General features: G+C 47.5%; 1 protein-coding gene across 1 annotated transcript; it reads left to right on the top strand.

The window, feature by feature from the left end:
- Positions 1–853: 853 nt before the first annotated feature.
- On the top strand, positions 854–16,899 carry LOC141512278 (patatin-like phospholipase domain-containing protein 5). Its single transcript, XM_074221086.1, has 9 exons — positions 854–1,121; positions 2,610–2,842; positions 5,553–5,618; positions 6,786–6,995; positions 8,465–8,525; positions 9,830–10,042; positions 13,508–13,640; positions 15,176–15,263; positions 16,855–16,899. The coding sequence occupies exons 1-9, from the start codon at positions 854–856 to the stop codon at positions 16,897–16,899; spliced, it is 1,317 nt and encodes a 438-aa protein (XP_074077187.1).
- The last annotated feature ends 765 nt before the right edge of the window (positions 16,900–17,664 follow it).

Below are 17,664 nucleotides of genomic sequence, written 5' to 3'. Positions count from 1 at the left end.
TTTCTTTCTTTCTTTCTTTCTTTCTTTCTTTCTTTCTTTCTTTCTTTCTTTCTTCCATTTTTTTGGTTTTTGCAAGGCAGCAGGGTTAATTGACTTGCCCAAGTTCACACAGCTCGGTAATCATGAAGTGTCTGAGGTTGGATTTGAACTCAGGGCCTCCTGAGAGTACCTGGCTGGTACTCTCTCCACTGCACCCCCTAGGCTGCCCCCCACACCTTCCTTTTAGATGGAAGCTCCTTGAGAGGGAAATCCAATACTTTTCACCTTAGCAGGTCGCAGAGCTCACCAAATTGCTCCTTGGCAAATATTTGTTAAGTGAATCCCTGCATTGGTGAATGAATGCATGAATAAATGAGCTAGGGAATGAATGAAGGAACGCTCACGTGAGCTAACGAATAAGGAAACAAGTGAATGAGAGAACGGAGAAGACAAGTGAGCAGGAAAGAGAATGAATGCCTGTAGGAAGGAATGGGGGCACGCACCTGCCCTCTCTGGGTCCCCTCACGTGTAAGATAAGGAGCTGAAGGGGCAGCCAGGCGGTGCAGTGCATAGAGCAGGAGGACTTGAGTTCCAGTCCAGCTCAGACACTTCATAATGACCTAGCTGGGTGGCCTTGGACAAGTCACTTAACCCCATGGCTTTGCAAACAACCAGAACGAGGGATCTGAGCTGCAGGGCTGTCAGGTCCATGGCCCTCGCGCCCCGCACCTCCTACGGGGGCTCCGGGAGGTCGGGGCTCTTTGACCTGGAAAGGCCGGGCAGGGGCCAGCCCCGGGCCAGGCTGCCGCAGGTGGCCGGCGGGGCGGGGCAGGGCGGCGGCCCGGGGTTGGCCGGCCGCGGGTGACGTCACGGGATGCTCTTCAGCCTCCCGGGGCCCGGCGCGGCCGCTCCGGGCCAGCTTGGGAGGAGGTGGAGGCCGGCCTGCGGAGGAGCCATGTTCCGGCAGGAGGGCACCTGGGACATGTCCTTCGCCGGCTCGGGCTACATGGGGCTCTACCACGTGGGGGTGATCACCTGCCTGAGGGAGCGAGCCCCCTTCATCCTGCGGGGGACCCGCCGCTTCTACGGCTCCTCCTGCGGGGTGCTCTGCTGCCTCGCCGTCCTCGACAACAGATCGGCGGGTGCGTGGCTCCCGGAGGTCCCCGGACCTGCTCTGCTCCCGGGGGCCGCTCCCCGACCCGCTCGGGGGCCCAAGCGCCGCCCTTCTTCGGGGGAGGCAGCTGTCCAGGGTCCTGCCAGGTTTGCGGCTCGGGAGGCAGCAGCCCTGGCCTTGGTTCCGTGGGGCCCGTGGGGCCCACCCTGACCCGGCCTGGGCATCTGAAGAGGGTTCAGCATCCGCTTAAACCTTCAAAGTCGCCGGAAAATGGGGGGCGGTGGGAAGGGGAAGGGGTAGGAGGGCAACTACCCCCAAGTCAGAGATGGCAGGCACTGGAGAGGGCATCTGAGAGCTTCCCTGCCTCCTTCCCCTGGGCCAAGGATAAACTGAAGCCCAGAGAGAAGACAAGGCACTCCCCAGGGGCAGGTGGTGGAGAGTTCGGGCGGGGACCTGGCTTCTGGGACTCCCTCCTGGCTCTGACCTTTTGTGAGTTCCTGGAGGCAGCGAAGGATCTTTCTGTGATCTGGAGAGCAGTTCCAAACACGGGGGGAAAAGCCACTGAAAGACCAGCCTTGTCTGTGTTCATCTCCTGGCTCAGAGCTTTGGCTAGGGAGGCAAGCTAGGGGATGGAGGGAGGAGGGAGGGAGACTGTGCCATAAGAAGGGAAGGTTTCCCTTGTAAAGAGAAGATTAGGATGGGGTCAAAGGAGCTGCAGCAGACTTCCTCACAACCATGGAGTAGTCTGACTTGGAAGGTAGTAAGCTCCCTGTCATGGGAGATCTGCAGTCAGAGGCAGTGCCCACTTGTTGGAGGTATTGTGTGAGGATTCCTGGTCATCAGGGTGACCTCTGGGATCCCTCCAACTCCAAGAATCTGTGAGATCATGAAGAAGAGAGTTTGGGACAAAAACAGAAACTCGCTGACTCAGATAGCCATGATGCTTTGCAGTTGGCAAAGTGTCGCCTCCATATCAGGCCTGCTGGACAGGTAATACATAGATTATTGCGCCCATTTTGAAACCGAGACCCACTAAGTGGAACCAAGTTTTCTCCAGTGACACTGTCAGTAAGTGCCAGAGTCAGGACTCAAATATAGGTTTCTTGGTTCAATAAAAGGTGCCCAACCCCCTCCACCATGCGGACTTTCAGTACCATAGGAAATGCAGAGGGGGAATATGCTGCTTAACAGCCTCTATGCTCCCCCCCCATTTTCCCATATGAGATTCACCAGTTTAGGAGTTCTCAGAGAGAGAACTTCCTTTACTGTCACAGAGAGGCATTTCATCTGTAACTCAGAGACTTAAAGAATTAAGGGACTCCTCCAGGTTCACACAGTTAGTATGAGTTACAGGAGAAAGTTGAACCCAGGTCTTTCTTCTGACACCAGACTTTCCATTAGGTCATACTATCACTCTTCTCTGCTTTTCAGCTTTATTTCTTTTAGTTGAATAGTTTAGTTAAATTCTTGCTCTAATGGAAGGTCGTGTCTCAGAGGGCCTGCTATTCTTTTCTAGACTTCTGCTGTTCCAACCTAATGGACCTAGTCAAGGATGTCCAAAAGAAAAGTATTGGCATCTTCCACCCTTCCACTGACTGCCTGGGCTTTGTGAAGCAACGGCTTCAGAAGAACCTTCCCCAAGATATCCACAAGGTGGCCTCCCAGAGGATGGGCATCTCCCTCACTCGGCTGCCAGATATGAAGAATGTGATTATCACCCACTTTGCCACTAGAGATGAACTCATCCAGGTGGGTCTTTGTGGCTGAGTCCGGTTTGAGCCTCTAATGAGAGAGTGGCAGATTGGGCAGCCTCAGAGTGCTGCCAGTCATCCCTGGCTTTGGTCAGGAGATCTGACTTTGATCCTAAACTGTTACTGACCAGAGCTGTGGGACTTTGAGCAAGCCCCTGCAGGCTTGAGCATCCTTCTTTGAAGGAGTCAGGCTAGGTAACCTGGCTCTACATCCTTTGATTTCCCAGTGGCCTCAGGAGTGGGTGTAGAAGGTGACAAGATACTTTTCAGGTTGGGGTGAACATTACTGGAATATCTGCCCTCCCTGGGAGGATAGTTCTGGCTTACTTTGGGGAAAATGGCTGCTCTGGCCAGGAGGCAACTGCCTGGAAGCACATGTTTATCTTAGACCAGGGTGTCAGGCTTAAACAGAATTGAGGGCCACAGACCCATCCAAGAGGATACCTCTGGGAAAACAGTGACTTATCCAAACCACGGATTAACATTCCTTATGGTATCGAAGCACACTTGGGAATGTGATGGTTGTAGGGTGTCCCAAATCAGGTTGGTCCTTTTGCCCTAGAGCCCTTCCTGCCATGGGTTGAGAGATCAGACAGAAGGGCCTCCAAGGCCTGTCACTTCTGTTAAATTCATTTTGTGACCACTGTTTGTAAAGTTCCAAGAAGGCACCAGGAGGAACAAGACAACTAAGGTAAAGACCCTCCCGACAAGCAACATCTAAAAAATGATGTGAGCTAAGCTTGCAAGTAACTGATATGAGAGAAAGGGAGCCAGAGGGGTCTTCTTAGGAGAAACTCAAGGAGGGAGCTGCCACTCTCACGGGGGCAGTGGAGTATTTGGAAAGGTGTCCTGAGGACATAACGGGAAGATGAGAGTTCAGAAGCAAAAAACTGGGACATCATGAGCAAAGATGGGCCAACAGCAATGGAGGGGTTGGTTTTGACTGGTCCAAACATGGCATGAAAGTAGGAAGGCTGAACTGGCAGACTTAGGTTTTCTTATTTTCTTCTAGAAACTATGGGGAACCATTTTTGGGCTGGGAAAGATGTGGTCAGACCAATGCTTTAGGAAGATGATTTTGGCAACCATGTGGGAGAGGGAGACCTGAGGCAGGGAGAACAGGTAGGAGGGTGTTGTGATAATGCAGGAGGGAGGTGATGGAGACTGGCTAGGATGGCATTTGTTTGAATGGGAAGGAGGGACAGATATAAATATTGAAGGGGGGCTGGCAATGGGATGGAGAAGGTGAAAAGGGAAGAATAAAAATTGATTTTGAGTTTGGGTGCCTGAATAACTGTGAGGATAGTGGAGCCACCAAGGCAGAGAAGAGAGGGGAAGGACCATACTTTAAGGAGAGCCATTCTAGTTAGGATGTTGAAATTGAGGAGCAAATGAGGACAAACAAGATGTGGTCAGACATGTGGGATTAGAACTGAGGAGGGACTAGAAATGAATTGAAATCATCGGTATTGAGTTTGTTGCACCCTTGAGGATGGATAAGACAGTATATAAAGCAAGGAACAACCAAAAAACCAGAGAGAAAGAGAGAGAGAGAGAGAGACAGACAGAGACAGAGAGACAGAGAGAGAGACAGAGAGACAGAGAGACAGAGAGAGACAGAGAGACAGAGAGAGAGAGCATGGTAGGAGAAAAGTCAGAAGAGATCAGTGTCTCCAAAAACAAGAGGGCAAAGCATGTGGTGGATGTGCCCTACTGTGTGGAATAGGTCATGAAGTAGCAGTAGGGTCAAGAAGACCAAAGACAGAGAAAAGGTCACTGAACTGAGCACCTAGGAAGTTCTGAGTGAGTGGGCAGAGCCATTTGGCTGAGATGGGCACCTCAGGAACCAACTGATAGTACTCTGAAGTGGGAGGCTACCAATGGGGACCCCTTTTTCATCTAGTACTGAAGGGTAGGAAGAATAGAGGATGATAGCTTAAAGAGGTGAGACTCCAGGGAACATCGTTGGAGTCTGGGGGGGATCAGACTCAATTTTGTTGGTAGAGGGAAAGGAGATAGATGGAGGACTGATTTCTCTAGCAGGCAGAGAAGCTGATTTTTTTTAGCTGGTAGGAATGGCTTCATAAAAGTTGAGAAAAGACTGGTCCTCCTGATTCCAGCCAGAGCTCTATCCACTGTACCACCTATCTGTACTCCTTTGTCTCTGATAATAATCAATCTGGCCACCAATCAATCCATCCACCAATCACCAAGCTTTTATTCAATGCTAATTATGGCAAGCAAGACCTTTGGCACTGGAGATGCACCAGAGACACAAAAGTCAAACCAACCCCTGCCCTACAGGACCCTACATCCTTAATTTGGAAATCTGTTTTAGGGCAGCTAGGCGGTGCAGTGGATAAAGCATTGGCCCCGGAGTCAGGAGGACCTGAGTTCAAATCTGTCCTCAGACACTTAATAATTGTCTAGCTGTGTGGGCTTGGACAAGCCAGTTAACCCCACTGAATTGCAAAAACATTAAACAAAACCTGTTTTGTTTTCATTTCATGGAATGATCAAGCATTTCCCATAACATAGAATAATAAAAAGATGTCTACAGATCTTCCATGAGCAAATAACTATTTCTTCCAAATACACAGCAAAGTTAACATGCAAAAGAGCCCCCAAGGAAATCATGAGGCTCGTGCAGCTTCTCCTTGAAGGTGTGTGTGCAATGGAACCTTTCTTTCCCTTCTTCTCCTTCCCAGGCAGTCATCTGCAGCATTTTCTTCCCCTTCTACTGTGGTGTCATGCCTCCCAAGTTTCGGGGAGAGGTAAGTGGGTGGGTGCTTTTCTAGGTCCTTGAGAAGCTCTGGGAAGAGATGGGAAGGACCAAGCACTAACTACATTGGGTGTGGCTCCTCATTGGGTGACTGGGGGTAAACAGAGGGGGTCCTGAGTGAGTGAGGTCCCATCCAGCTCTATGTCTATAGACTAAAGTCTATGACTTTAGGTAATCACAAGTCGCATTGTGAGAGCCTGTTAAAGACTGCAAAGCATTTCATATATCTGAACTCGCTTGGTCTTCACAACAACCCTGGAGGGCAGGAGCTATGATTCTCCTCATTTTACAGAGGAGAAAAGTGAGGCACAAGAAAAGAGAAGTGATTGAGGCTGGAGTTGAACTCTGAGTCTCCTAGTCTCCAACTTCTATTCTTTTTCTCCTCTGGTCTCAGTTTCCCCCTCTGTAAAATGGGGCTGGACACTAATTCATCTCTAAGATGGTCTCCATTCTGTTAGTTATGACTATATAATTAGCAAAGGGCAGAAAGGTGAAAGAATTGGGGATGGAAAGTACTCTATCTTGATTTATCCATCTGAATGCCTGATATCCTGGGGGCGCCTTTGGGCACAAAGGACTCCTCTTCCCTGGTTCAAATCCAGCCCCAGACCCTGACTAGCTGTGTGACCCTGGGCAACTCACCTAACTCTGCTTGCTTCAGTTTCTTCCTCTGGAAAATGAGCTGGGGAAGGAAATGGCCAGCCCCTCTAGGATCCTTGCCAAGAAAACCCCACACAGAGCCATGGAGAGTCAGACACAACAAATGGGATTTCCTTCCATAGAACAGAAAGACGTGATTGCTTCCATGTTGTCCCTTCAGCCACAGTACTGAGCACAGAGTGGGGCTGAATACGTAATGAAAGCATTAATAAAATGGATGAATGAATCAATGGAAATGGAAAGGGCCAGCTGCCTCTTCGAGTCTCTTGGCAATGATCCTGGCCAAGATGCTCTCCTCTCCTGAGCCTCAGTTTGCTCACCTGTCCACTGGGGCTAATGAGGCTTGCACCCCTCTCTCCTGGAGCTGGGCAATCTAGAATCCCTGCAGAATTGTGGCTGTGGGTCTCATTATCACAATAAGCAGAGGGCAGAAGGGGGTCGGGTGGGATTGTGTCTAGGCATCCACCCTTCAAGCTGACCTCTCTCTTGTTTCACTCAGCGCTATATGGATGGAGCTCTGAGTAACAACGTACCCTTCCCTGACTCGAAGGAGACCATCACCATCTCTCCTTTCTACGGGACTGTGGACATCAGCCCGGAGAGCGATTCTGCCAGTATCCATGAGCTCAACCTCTGCAATGGCAGCTTCCAGCTGTGCATCAAAAACTTCCACGCTGGGATATTGAGTCTCTTCCCTCCAGAGCCCAAGGTACAGCCCTGTTCTCCTCTGGCCCACCCTTAGGCTGTTTTCAGGGTCTGGGGGGCACCTAGAGTTGAAGAGCTCTATCTGGGGCTGCCAAAAATCCTGGAACTGAGCGACTCTATAGCCTTGTGGCAAAACCCATTACATACGGTCACCACTCATTTAATCCCTACAATAATCCTATGAAGTAGATGCTCTTCTTCTACCCATTTTTCAGACAGGCAAACAGAGCACATAAGTCTTGCTTATATTCACACAACAAGTAAGGAGGATGTGAACTCCGGGCTTTCGCATTCTACCTTCAAGTTTCAAGATGCCTTCATGCGATTGATCTGGCTTCTCTTACATTCAGTTCTGCCTCTGAATCTATGGTCTTGGGACCTCTCTGGGCCTCAGTTTCTTCATCCATAAGATGAGAGGGTATAGTCAATGGTCTGGAGGCACCACTTTGACCATCAGAATGGGTGAGGAAAAGCTTAGATTGAGTTGCTGCACTCAGCCCAGATGGACTGGGCTGCTCCAGAAGGTAGTGAGCTCCCCATTGCTGCAGGTCTTCCAGGCAAGCCTGAATGATCACTTTTCAGAAATGTAGGAAGTCTTGTAGAGGAGTAGGTTGGACCAGATCCCTCTGAGGCTCTGAGCATGGGAGAATCTCACTGAGGCCAGCTGAATGCTGTTGAATTATCGGAATATATTAAAATTCTGCCCATTTCCATCAGTTTGGAGCTTTAAAATTTACAAAATGCTTCTTCCCCCATCAAAGGCATCAAATAGATAGCACAGGTATTAATATTATTGGCACAGGGCTTAGTGCCTGGCAATCAGTTAATAAATGGGTTTTCATTCATTCGCCCCAGCTTAACACATGAGGAAGATGAGGCTAAGAGGGGAATGAATGGTAGGCACCTGAATGGACCTCCAGGCTTTTTTTCCCCTGTGCCAGGTGGTCTCTGCTAGTCTGCTGGCTATCACCTTGGCAAGAGAAGCAAAATTCACTTTTGCATCATGTCAGAAAAATGAGTGTGCTGTATGTATTTGTGTGTGTGAATGTAACGTGAGTGTTTGTGTGTGTGTGTGTGTGTGTGTGTGTGTGTGTGTGTGTGTGTAAGACTACTTTTGCATACCCAGGAGACTTGGATGGAGCTCAGAAGTTCAACTCAGGCCAGTAGCTGCTCACAACTCACTACCCCCCCCCCACTGGGTTCAAGCTCTGGGCATGGTCTCAGGCTGGTATGATCAGGGCAGGCTGCTTCCATTAGGATGGAATCCTAAAGCCAGGCTCACCTCTTCTCTTACATTTCCCACAGCGTGCTCCTAGGTCTGGAAAAATGCCCAGCTGTGATTCCTTGGGCTGGTGCCATCACACTCAGGAAAGGCCCTGAGCTGGGTGGGGAATGGCAGTGGGAAGGGGCATGGGCCCTTGAAAGTACTTTCTCTTGCCTCCAACATGGCTTCTGGCTGTCTTGTGTTTGCAGGTCCTGGCGAATGTTTGCAGACAAGGCTATTTAGATACTTTGAGGTTCCTGGAAAGACGAGGTATGTCTTGGTTGCTGTGGAGCTCAGTGACAGGTTTATTTACAAGCAAACATGGACTGGGGAGATGTTTTCAGGGTGGCATGGAAAATATGCTACAAAAGAAAGCAATTGGCTCTGGAGGCAGATGATTGGGCTCAAATCCCTCCCTGATGCCTCCTCTCTGAGTGGTCTTGTATGAATCACCCCCAAACCTCAGTTTTCTTACCTGTAAAATTGTGGGGTCAGAGTAAAGGGCCTCTGGGGGCTCAATTTGTACAGCTTGGCTCTTTGACTTATGACTTCACCTCTAATCCTGGGTTTTCCTCTAAAAGGGGATGATGGGGGCGGCTAGGTGGCACAGTGGATAAAGCACCGGCCTTGTAGTCAGGAGTACCTGGGTTCAAATCCAGTCTCAGACACTTAATAATTACCTAGCTGTGTGGCCTTGGGAAAGCCACTTAACCCCATTTGCCTTGCCAAAAACCTAAAAAAAAGGGGGGGATGATGATACAACTACTGATCTCACAGCAAAGTCCAATATGAATTGGAACTATTTTTAAATTATTATTTCCTCACTAATATCCTCTTCAATGCCTTCCCCACTGAGGCCCAAACTCTGACCAGTCCTGGATTCATGTTTCTGTTCTCCTAAATCTAGTCTGGCCAAGTGTGATGTGGTCACAAGGCACTTCATTTTTCCAGCCACAGTAGTTCATGGAAGAAAATGTGTTAAAGTGGGAGGAGGGACTGGGGTGTTGCAATCTGTGTTAATGAAGGGAGACCGGACTCAGGGATACCATCATGCTTAGTAACCAGAAGTACGAAGACTGAAGGATGTCTGATGCCAAGTCCATTGCTACTTTTATATCCCTACAGTCCAGACACCATTCAGATACAGACAACAGGAGATGGGAGTGGTATCGTTGACCTTAAATCTGTCCCTTGCCCTCTCTATAACTCCAATTGATCCTCTATAAAATGAAGAGTTTGGATTAGGCTTCCTTTCTGCTTGAAATCCATGATCCCAAGTCACAGCCTCTCACCAGTGTCTTCATTTATAAAACAAGGGAAGCAATTATTTTTTTTAAGGGTAGCAATTCTTGAACTGCCTGATTCATAGAGGTGTTGTGAAGTGATTTATGAATCTTAAAATGCAAAAGAGAGAACAGTTTTGTCTTGACACTCTGTTGTGCATTCATATCTTCATGCATATATGGGTATCCACATGCATGATGCCATGTTCAGGATGGGAAATTGGTCTGGTTTATGGTATTTTTCCTTTGTGATAGCTGGCATATCATTCTTCATCTTTTCTCCTTCCTCAGGTCTTACAAAGGAGGGGGTCATGGCAGACTTGTCCAATGGGGTGACTCCAACACCTACCTCCTTAATTTGGCCAACCAGCAGTAATGAGGGAAGAACTTCCTGCAATGAGGAAGAGAGAAAGTCAGGGGAGCCACAGATCAACTGGTCCGTGCCCAATGTACTCATCAAAGACATAGCAAAATTTGAGCTCTTGTCTCCAGATCTTGAAGCAGGTAAGACTAATTCAGCCAGCCAGACAACCAACCAGCAGGAATGCATCAATCAGTCAATTAGTAAGCCATTTTAGGGGGCAGTTTAGTGGCACAGTGGATGGAATGCCAGCCTCAAAGTCAGGAAAACTCATCTATCTCAGTTCACATCTGATTTCCAACACTTAACTGGTTGGGTGTTTCTGGGCAAGTCATATAATCTGATTTGCCTCAGTTCCTCATATACATAGTAAGCTACAGAATGAAATGGCCAGCCACTCCAGCAGCTCTGCCAAGAAATCTCAAATGGAGCCAGGAAGTGTTGGACCTCAATGAACATCAGTGAACATATAGGTTGTACCAGGAATTGAGATGGGTTCTAGGGCTCGAAGTACAAAGAATTAAATAAGCTGGACTTGGAGGAGTTGCAGGGCTTCTTCTGGATTCAAGACTTGAGTTCTCTGGGCAAGGTACCATGGGGCCATAGATGTAGACAAGAGCTTCTTTCTCCTCCAGAAGTTTTCCTTCTACCTCTATACTCTTCTCTCCTAGCTTTTCCCCTACCTTTCTAACTACTCAGTCTCCCTGTCTCCTCTCCTTCCTAAATGGGAATTTTGTCTTTGAGTATTGTCTTTGACCCATGAGAGATCCTGGCATCACCCTGAATATCTGAAGGTTTGGTTCAATTTGATCCAAGTTTCCTTGGATCCTGCCCATGTTCCTTCTTCTCTTACTATCAGAATCTTCCTTACTACCTTCCTTCCTTGCTATTGATTCTACTTTTGAAATTTCTCTCACATTCGTTCCCTCTACCGCTCTCTTATTTACAGGACCTTTGATCTGGCCTCATCATTTCTTCTCAGAATTATTACATTAGCCTATTAATTTATCTTCATTTCTGTCATCTCTCTGCTCTCCAAGCTATTCAATGTATGGTGCCCAAGGAATTATCCAAATACACAGGCTTGATCATATTACTCCCCAGCTCAAAAATTGTTAATGGACCCTTGTGGCTGGAGGATAAAGCTGAAATCCTTGGCCTACCAAAGAGGATTTCCATAATTAGGTGTCTATGATAATCCAGCATCCCTTTCTCTTCCATGCTTTGTGTAATTTTTGTTTCAGTCAAACTGATTATTCACTTCTCTTGGAGTATTTTTCCTACCACCTTATTTTTTGGGGGGGGAGGGTATAGACCTGACTTCAAAGGCAAAGAATGGGGAAAAATTCCCCTATTACTGCCTCTTGTTTTGCATTGTATTGTCTTAAGAGAGTTAACTAGAAGCAGCTAGGTGGCATAGTGGATAAAGCACCAGCCTTGGAGTCAGGAGTACCTGGGTTCCAATCCGGCCAAAGACATGTAATAATGACCTAGCTGTGTGGCCTTCGGCAAGCCACTTAACCCCATTGCCTTGAAAAATCAAAAATAAATAAATAAACAAACAAACAAACAAATAAATAAATACCTAGCTGTGTGGCCTTGGGCAAGCCACTTAACCCCGTTTGCTTTGCGAAAACCTTAAAAAAAGAGAGAGATTTAGCTAGGTCACCACTAGTAGAGGTCACACAAACTTTGGTGTCAGAGATGAGTCTTTAACTCAGATCTCTGTCCCCTCTTTGAATTCTACTTCAGATAACTTACTGTCTGATCATCACTTGACCTTTCTGGGCTTACTTTCCTCATTTATAAAAAGAGGGGGTTTAGATTCCAGGTCCTTTCTAGCTCTGTGACTTGGCTCCTGTGATCACTCCGTCCTTTTGCCTGTTGCTGAACAGGCATATCTGTCTTTTGAATTCCAGTTCAGATGCCATCCCTTTGATAAAGCTGACCTCCACCTATCCCCACAAGGGATGCCCACAACACTTGCCTTGCCTCTCTCCAATGGGCCTTATCTCATACTTCTTGCTATGATTATACTAATTCATAATATTCCTCCTGATAACATCTGGTGGTAGAGGGGGCCTTAAGGTTTATTGCCACCTGTAGCTCTTCCCTCCCAAGCAAGGGACATTTCCAGAACCAGCTCAATGTGGGCCAGCTGTCTGAGGACCCAGACTGGCTGAGTGTGGCTGTCATGGGTGGCTGGGTGCAGGGAGATCCATTTTTAAGCAAAGAAACTCTTGAAGACCATGGAAAATATCAGAAAGTGCTCAGTGAGGAGAGGACTCTCATGAGATAGGTGAAGTAACTCCTTATGGCTCCAAAGCTGAAATTCCAGAGTAAAGTAATAATGGTGGTTATTATTGGAGTCTCCCTTTCCATGATAATCCCAACTGATGCTTGTGCTTATTATGGAAGTCCCCTGGTCAGAGGAAGAATCAGAGTCCTGATCTGGAAGCTCAGATCTCCCCCTTGCTACCTTTGCGTCACTTTGAAGAAGTGACTTCTGTGTCCCAGACCTCTGAAGAATGAACGGCTTGGATGGAATGGCACCTTAAGGTTTCTGTAACCTTGAAATCTGGGATACTGGGTCCAGACAAGTACCACAAGTATGATTATTATTGCTTTACAGGAAAAACAACAGGGGCACCGAGGTGGCACAGTGGACTTAGCACTGGCCCTGGTGTCAGGAGGACCTGAGTTCAAATCTGGCCTCAGACACTTAATAATGACCTAGCTGTGTGACCCTGGGCAAGTCACTTAACCCCATTGCCATGCACAAACCAAAAAATAGAAAAGACAACAGAGAAAAGTTAACTGACTGGTTCATCAAGACTGCCTAGTCAAGTCTTGGGATCCAAAGTTCTCAGTTTGAATTGATTCTGAAATTGAGCTACCAGAGTGACCTTGAACCAATCATTTACCTCTCTGGGTCTCAGTTTCCTTATGTGTAATATATAAATGTCTCATTCTCTTCTCCCAGGGTATTTTTGAGTAAAGCACTTTGTTAATCTTTAACTGCAAGAGATATAGGTGAGCTTCTTTATTCAAAACTGGGGTTCAGCGAGCAGGCAAAACAGGGCCCCTCAGTCACTGGGCAATCTAACTAGGTTTGGGCTTCTCCGGCAGCAATTAGACAGTGACTAAGGCATTGAGAGACACTTGGAAGAGAAGATCCAAGCTCTGTGGAGCCCTGAGGAATTGTCTGTTAGGTGACAGGGAGCCCGAATCCCTGGCTTGTTTTGTTAGGCTCCATTAGGAAATGTGGAGAGAATGGGCAAGAACCCAGTTTGTGGATGTCTGAAAATGACCACTAGTGAGTGGAATATTTTGTTTTGAAAACACTCAGAGGGATTAGAATGACTGTGTGTGCTAATCCCAGGTCTGCTGACTGATGTTTTAGCAAGTTTAGGGAATGTCCTAAGGAAACTCCTCTCTGAGTCACAGGAAAATGAGGGGATTAGACCAGATCAAGTCCAGGCCCTCTTCCAGGTCTGACCATTCCTATTTCAGTGTTCCTCCTAGTCATGGCCTTCCTTGTTTGATAGACTTGGCCCAGGCTTGAGGTTCTGGGGTTTTCAATCGAATGTCACCACATGTTGTTGTAGCCTTGCAGAGATCATGTGAAAAGCCCAATGGATTCTTTGCCCGATTTTCCCGCTCAGTTCCAGGCCAAATACTGACCTACACATTCTTGCCCTGCACGCTGCCCTTGGCGTATGTATACTTTAAGTCTAAGAGGTAAGTGAGATCTTGTCATGGGGTGAGAGACCCTGTGAGGAGGGGGTCAGACGCCACTTTGACAAAGAATGAATGTAAACTTTAGGGCCATGGGTAATAATCACAATTTTGATCCCATATGAAGGTTTGTAATAAGAAAAGGATGGAATCCTTATTGAGGCGCAGGGAGAGCCCAACAGTGCTTGAAGTCATATAGATTGGCAGTAGGGAAAGGCAGCTTGGTTTTGGTGACTTTCTCCAAGAAGTCTCTACAGTGAAGTAGTGGAAGTAGAAAATGGAGGCTGAAGAGCCAGGGCGGAGGGTCAGCAGGCTGGGGAGGTAAAATTGTCTGGAAAATCTAGATGTTGCAGCCAGAAAGGGACATTAGGAAACAGACCCTTGCACCGGCAGCCAGGGACTTTAGAACATAGAATGTTCAGGTGTAGGACAGCAGGTGTAGGACAGAGACAGCACCGGAAGGGATCTTAGAGCTGAGAGGGACCTGAGAACAGGGGAGGTCAGGGTTGGGAGGGACCTGAGAACAGGGAGGTCAGAGCTGAGAGAGACCTGAGAACTGGGGAGGTCAGAGCTGAGAGAGACCTGAGAACAGGGGAGGTCAGGGTTGGGAGGGACCTGAGAACAGGGAGGGCTCTTTGAATTCTTGTCCAAGTATCTCCTTTTACAAATGCCAGAACCGAGGGCAGAGAAGGGAGCTGGCTTTGTTTGCTCATGGTCTCCCTTAGGCTCTCAGGCCCTGGAAGCCCTGGAGAGGTGGCTGTAGTCTTTCCAGAGCTCTCGACACCTCGGTGTCATTCCAAGTCTTCTCCAGAGACTGATTCTTCTTTCTCTTCTTCAAGAAGTCCTTCTCCACCTAGCGAACTGTCTTCCAAATCTCCCCACCATGCTTGGGAGCTCCTCTCTCCCCACCCTGGGCTCAGATCTAGGAATATCCCCCTTTTTATGTGGCCCAAATAAGATTTTCTCTGTTAATTCCTAACAACTTAAATTTAAAGCTGGAAGGGGCCTTATGCGGTGTTCTATTCTAAGCACCCTAGGGCAGTCAGGTGGCCCAGTGACTAGAGCACTGCCCTTGGGCTCAGGAGGATGGGAGTTTGAATTCAGCCTCAGCCTTGAATCCAGATGCTTGACACTGACTTAGCTGTGCAACCTTGGCCAAGTCACTTCACCCTGACTGTCTCGCATCCAGGGCCATCTCTAATCATCCTGTTCCATACCTGGCCACTGGACCCAGGTGGCTTCAAATGAGTAACTGAGGCTGCTGACTTAGCCCCCTCACTCAAATCCAAGTCATGTGCTTGTCCTGGCATCACCTCCCTGATGTCCCTGTCTTCTTCTATAGTGGAAGACAAACATCATCATCATCTAAGCACCCTAATTTTATATATGAGTAAACTGAGGCTGAGAGGGTTTAAATGACTTGCCCAAGGCCACTAAGCTTGTAAGCAAGATTTCTGATTCCAGGGAGGGTATATTATTATCCCCTGCTGCCCCTCTTTGCTGCTGACTCCCAGTCCCTTCTTCCCCATCTGTTGCAGGATAATCAGCTGGATTCCAGAGGCCCCAGAAGATATCCTGTGGATGCATAATGAATTCAAGAAATTTGGCAATTTTGTCTTCTCCGAAGTGAAAGACAGACTTCTGGGGTCAGACAGGCAAGCAGGAGTGGGAGGTGGACCACCAGACCAAGGCATGATGGAACCAGGCCCTGAGTCATCTCTAGGGTTTCCTTCCTGTCCTTCTCTATGCTCAAGCTACCCCAGTGAATAACAAAGCAACACTCCATTTTTCCTTGGTCCCTGCAATCTTTCTACCTTCGGTTTTATTTCTCCCATCTCTTTGGGCATCTAGACCTAATGTCTCATCATACCCTGGACATTTACAAAGGAGTAAACTGAGGCCCTCAGTGGGGAAGTGACCTGCTAATGCTCATACAAAAAGTCAGTAGCAGTATCTCTTACACAAAATCCATTGTTCTTTCTTCCTTAATAAACCACAACATTTTTCTCTGAAGGGAGACTTTCCCATGGGGAACGGACATGCTTTCAAGTGTCCTTCCTTCCTCTTCCTTGCTGATATTTGCCCAACACTACTGTTGAGTGAGGGAAACTTAATCATTAGGATACTGACTGAGTTTGATATTGATGCCACCCCCCCTGGATGCCCAGGGTCCCCCAAACACCTCCACAAACTGTCTTCCTCCCTGCCAGGAGACCAAGAGGGGGTTTCCCTTCAAGTCAGTGGGGACTTGAAACACAGGTTCATTCATCCAGAGTTGGAAGAGACCCCAGAGATTAAGGTATCAAACCCTGAACTTGAACAAGAATCACGTCTACATTAGCATATGGCCTGGAAAATAGCAGGTGTTTAATAAATGTTTATTGATTGACTGATAGATCACAGTGAAAGAAAGAGCTGGGCCATTCAGTGGTTATAGTCATGACTGTGGAGTCAGGAAAACCTGAGTTCCAATTCTGCCTTAAACAATTATTATCTGTGTAACTGTGGCCAAGATACTTAACATCTCTGTGCCTCCATTTGCCCATCTGCAAAGTGGAGACAATGAGCACCTACCTCATAAAGGTGTTGTGAGAAAGAATGGAGATAGCTTTTGCCAACTTAAAAGTATTGTATCAGTGCTAGCAAGAATTACAAGTGGCCAGATCCAGGATACCCACCCAGCTTATCTGATGTACTCAGAGCTCCCTTCCAGCTTCTGTCAGCTCCTCCAAGGATAACCCTTCAGATAATGGAAGATGGCAAAGATGCCTACAATTAGCCCAAGGAGACAAGTATTGGGAGGATCACTCTCTGGGTCTTCTGGCATCTGAAGGGCATTCCTGTGGGAGGTTTGATTTATTTCCTCAAGGCCAAATTGGAAACAGTGATGGGAGAGGAAGTCACTGAGAAGCAGGAATCGGCTCCATATAAAGACAAGCTTCCAACCAATCAGAACTGTCCAAACTTTGAATGGAATGCCTTGGGAGCTGATGAACTCCTCCTCCCTGGAAGGCTTCAAATGAGGAATACTTCAAGGTGATTTCTGCTCAGTACTGGGTTGAATTGCAGGCAGATTTGGGCAATTATTGGTGAAGATACTCAATGGCTGCAAATCTCTGATTTCATTTAAACCAGAGTTCTGATAGGTGAAACTGATGAGCTGATAGCCCTTCTTTTTCCCCAGGTGGCAGAATTTTTCTTCTTCTGCTCCTTCTAGTGCAAAGCACCCTCATCTTCCCCAGCCTGCCTTGTGGAGCTCTGATGGCTACAAAATGCACATATCCTTGGAAGAGATTATCCTGCCACCCCAACCCCTCAGGGCATAAAATAACTGACAAAATGGGAAATGGTAGCACAGTCCTTGGAAGCATTGCCCTTCCTTCCTCATCAGTTCCGCCAGTCTTGACCAGAAGACAAGAGTAGGAAGTGCCCATCAGCCAGCCCTGGCTCCTGGGGGTGCTGTCTGGTTGGGCATCTCTGGTCAGGAGATGCCCTGGAGTTGGGGCTAAAATGGTCTTGATTTAATGCATGGGGCATCAGAAATGGTAATAAACCCATGGTTGAGTAATCGATCTCATTTAGACCCCCTATCTTCCTTGTTCATGTCACCCCTCTGTTCACATTTTCAAATAGTCTTGCCCTACCTGCTAAATTTCTGCCCCCTTTGCCTGGTAGTCAGGGCCCTTTATGATCTTATTTTACCTGATCTTTCCAGTCTTTCCATATGTTATGCCCAACCAGACCCTACACAGATGAAACATAATGGAGCATTTCAATCTTCCAGATACATCCTGCTTCCTATGCTTGGTGTGCCAGATCCTATCTTCTATGCTTCAAAATCCAATCCAGATGTTATTTCCTTCATGAAACCTTCCATATTTCCTCCTAGTTTGGGAAATTTTTCCTCTCAGTATTCATGGAACCCTTTTTTTGTATTTCTTCCATGAGTATCCAAGATGCCACTGGACTTGGACTCTCAGTTATGACCACAGATCAACTCTCAACAAGGCAGACCCTGAGCATATGC

The sequence above is a fragment of the Macrotis lagotis genome, chromosome 2, assembly GCF_037893015.1.
Source record: "Macrotis lagotis isolate mMagLag1 chromosome 2, bilby.v1.9.chrom.fasta, whole genome shotgun sequence".
In the NCBI taxonomy this organism is placed as follows: Eukaryota; Metazoa; Chordata; class Mammalia; order Peramelemorphia; family Peramelidae; genus Macrotis; species Macrotis lagotis.
This window is presented reverse-complemented; position numbering and strand designations above follow the sequence as displayed.

Excerpts from the sequence above, each read along its gene's own strand:
- LOC141512278 (XM_074221086.1), top strand. The coding sequence starts at position 854 with ATGCTCTTCAGCCTCCCGGGGCCCGGCGCGGCCGCTCCGGGCCAGCTT. Across the intron at positions 1,122-2,609 it reads CCTCGACAACAGATCGGCGG|ACTTCTGCTGTTCCAACCTA; the intron begins GTGCGTGGCTCC and ends ATTCTTTTCTAG. Across the intron at positions 5,619-6,785 it reads CTCCCAAGTTTCGGGGAGAG|CGCTATATGGATGGAGCTCT; the intron begins GTAAGTGGGTGG and ends TGTTTCACTCAG.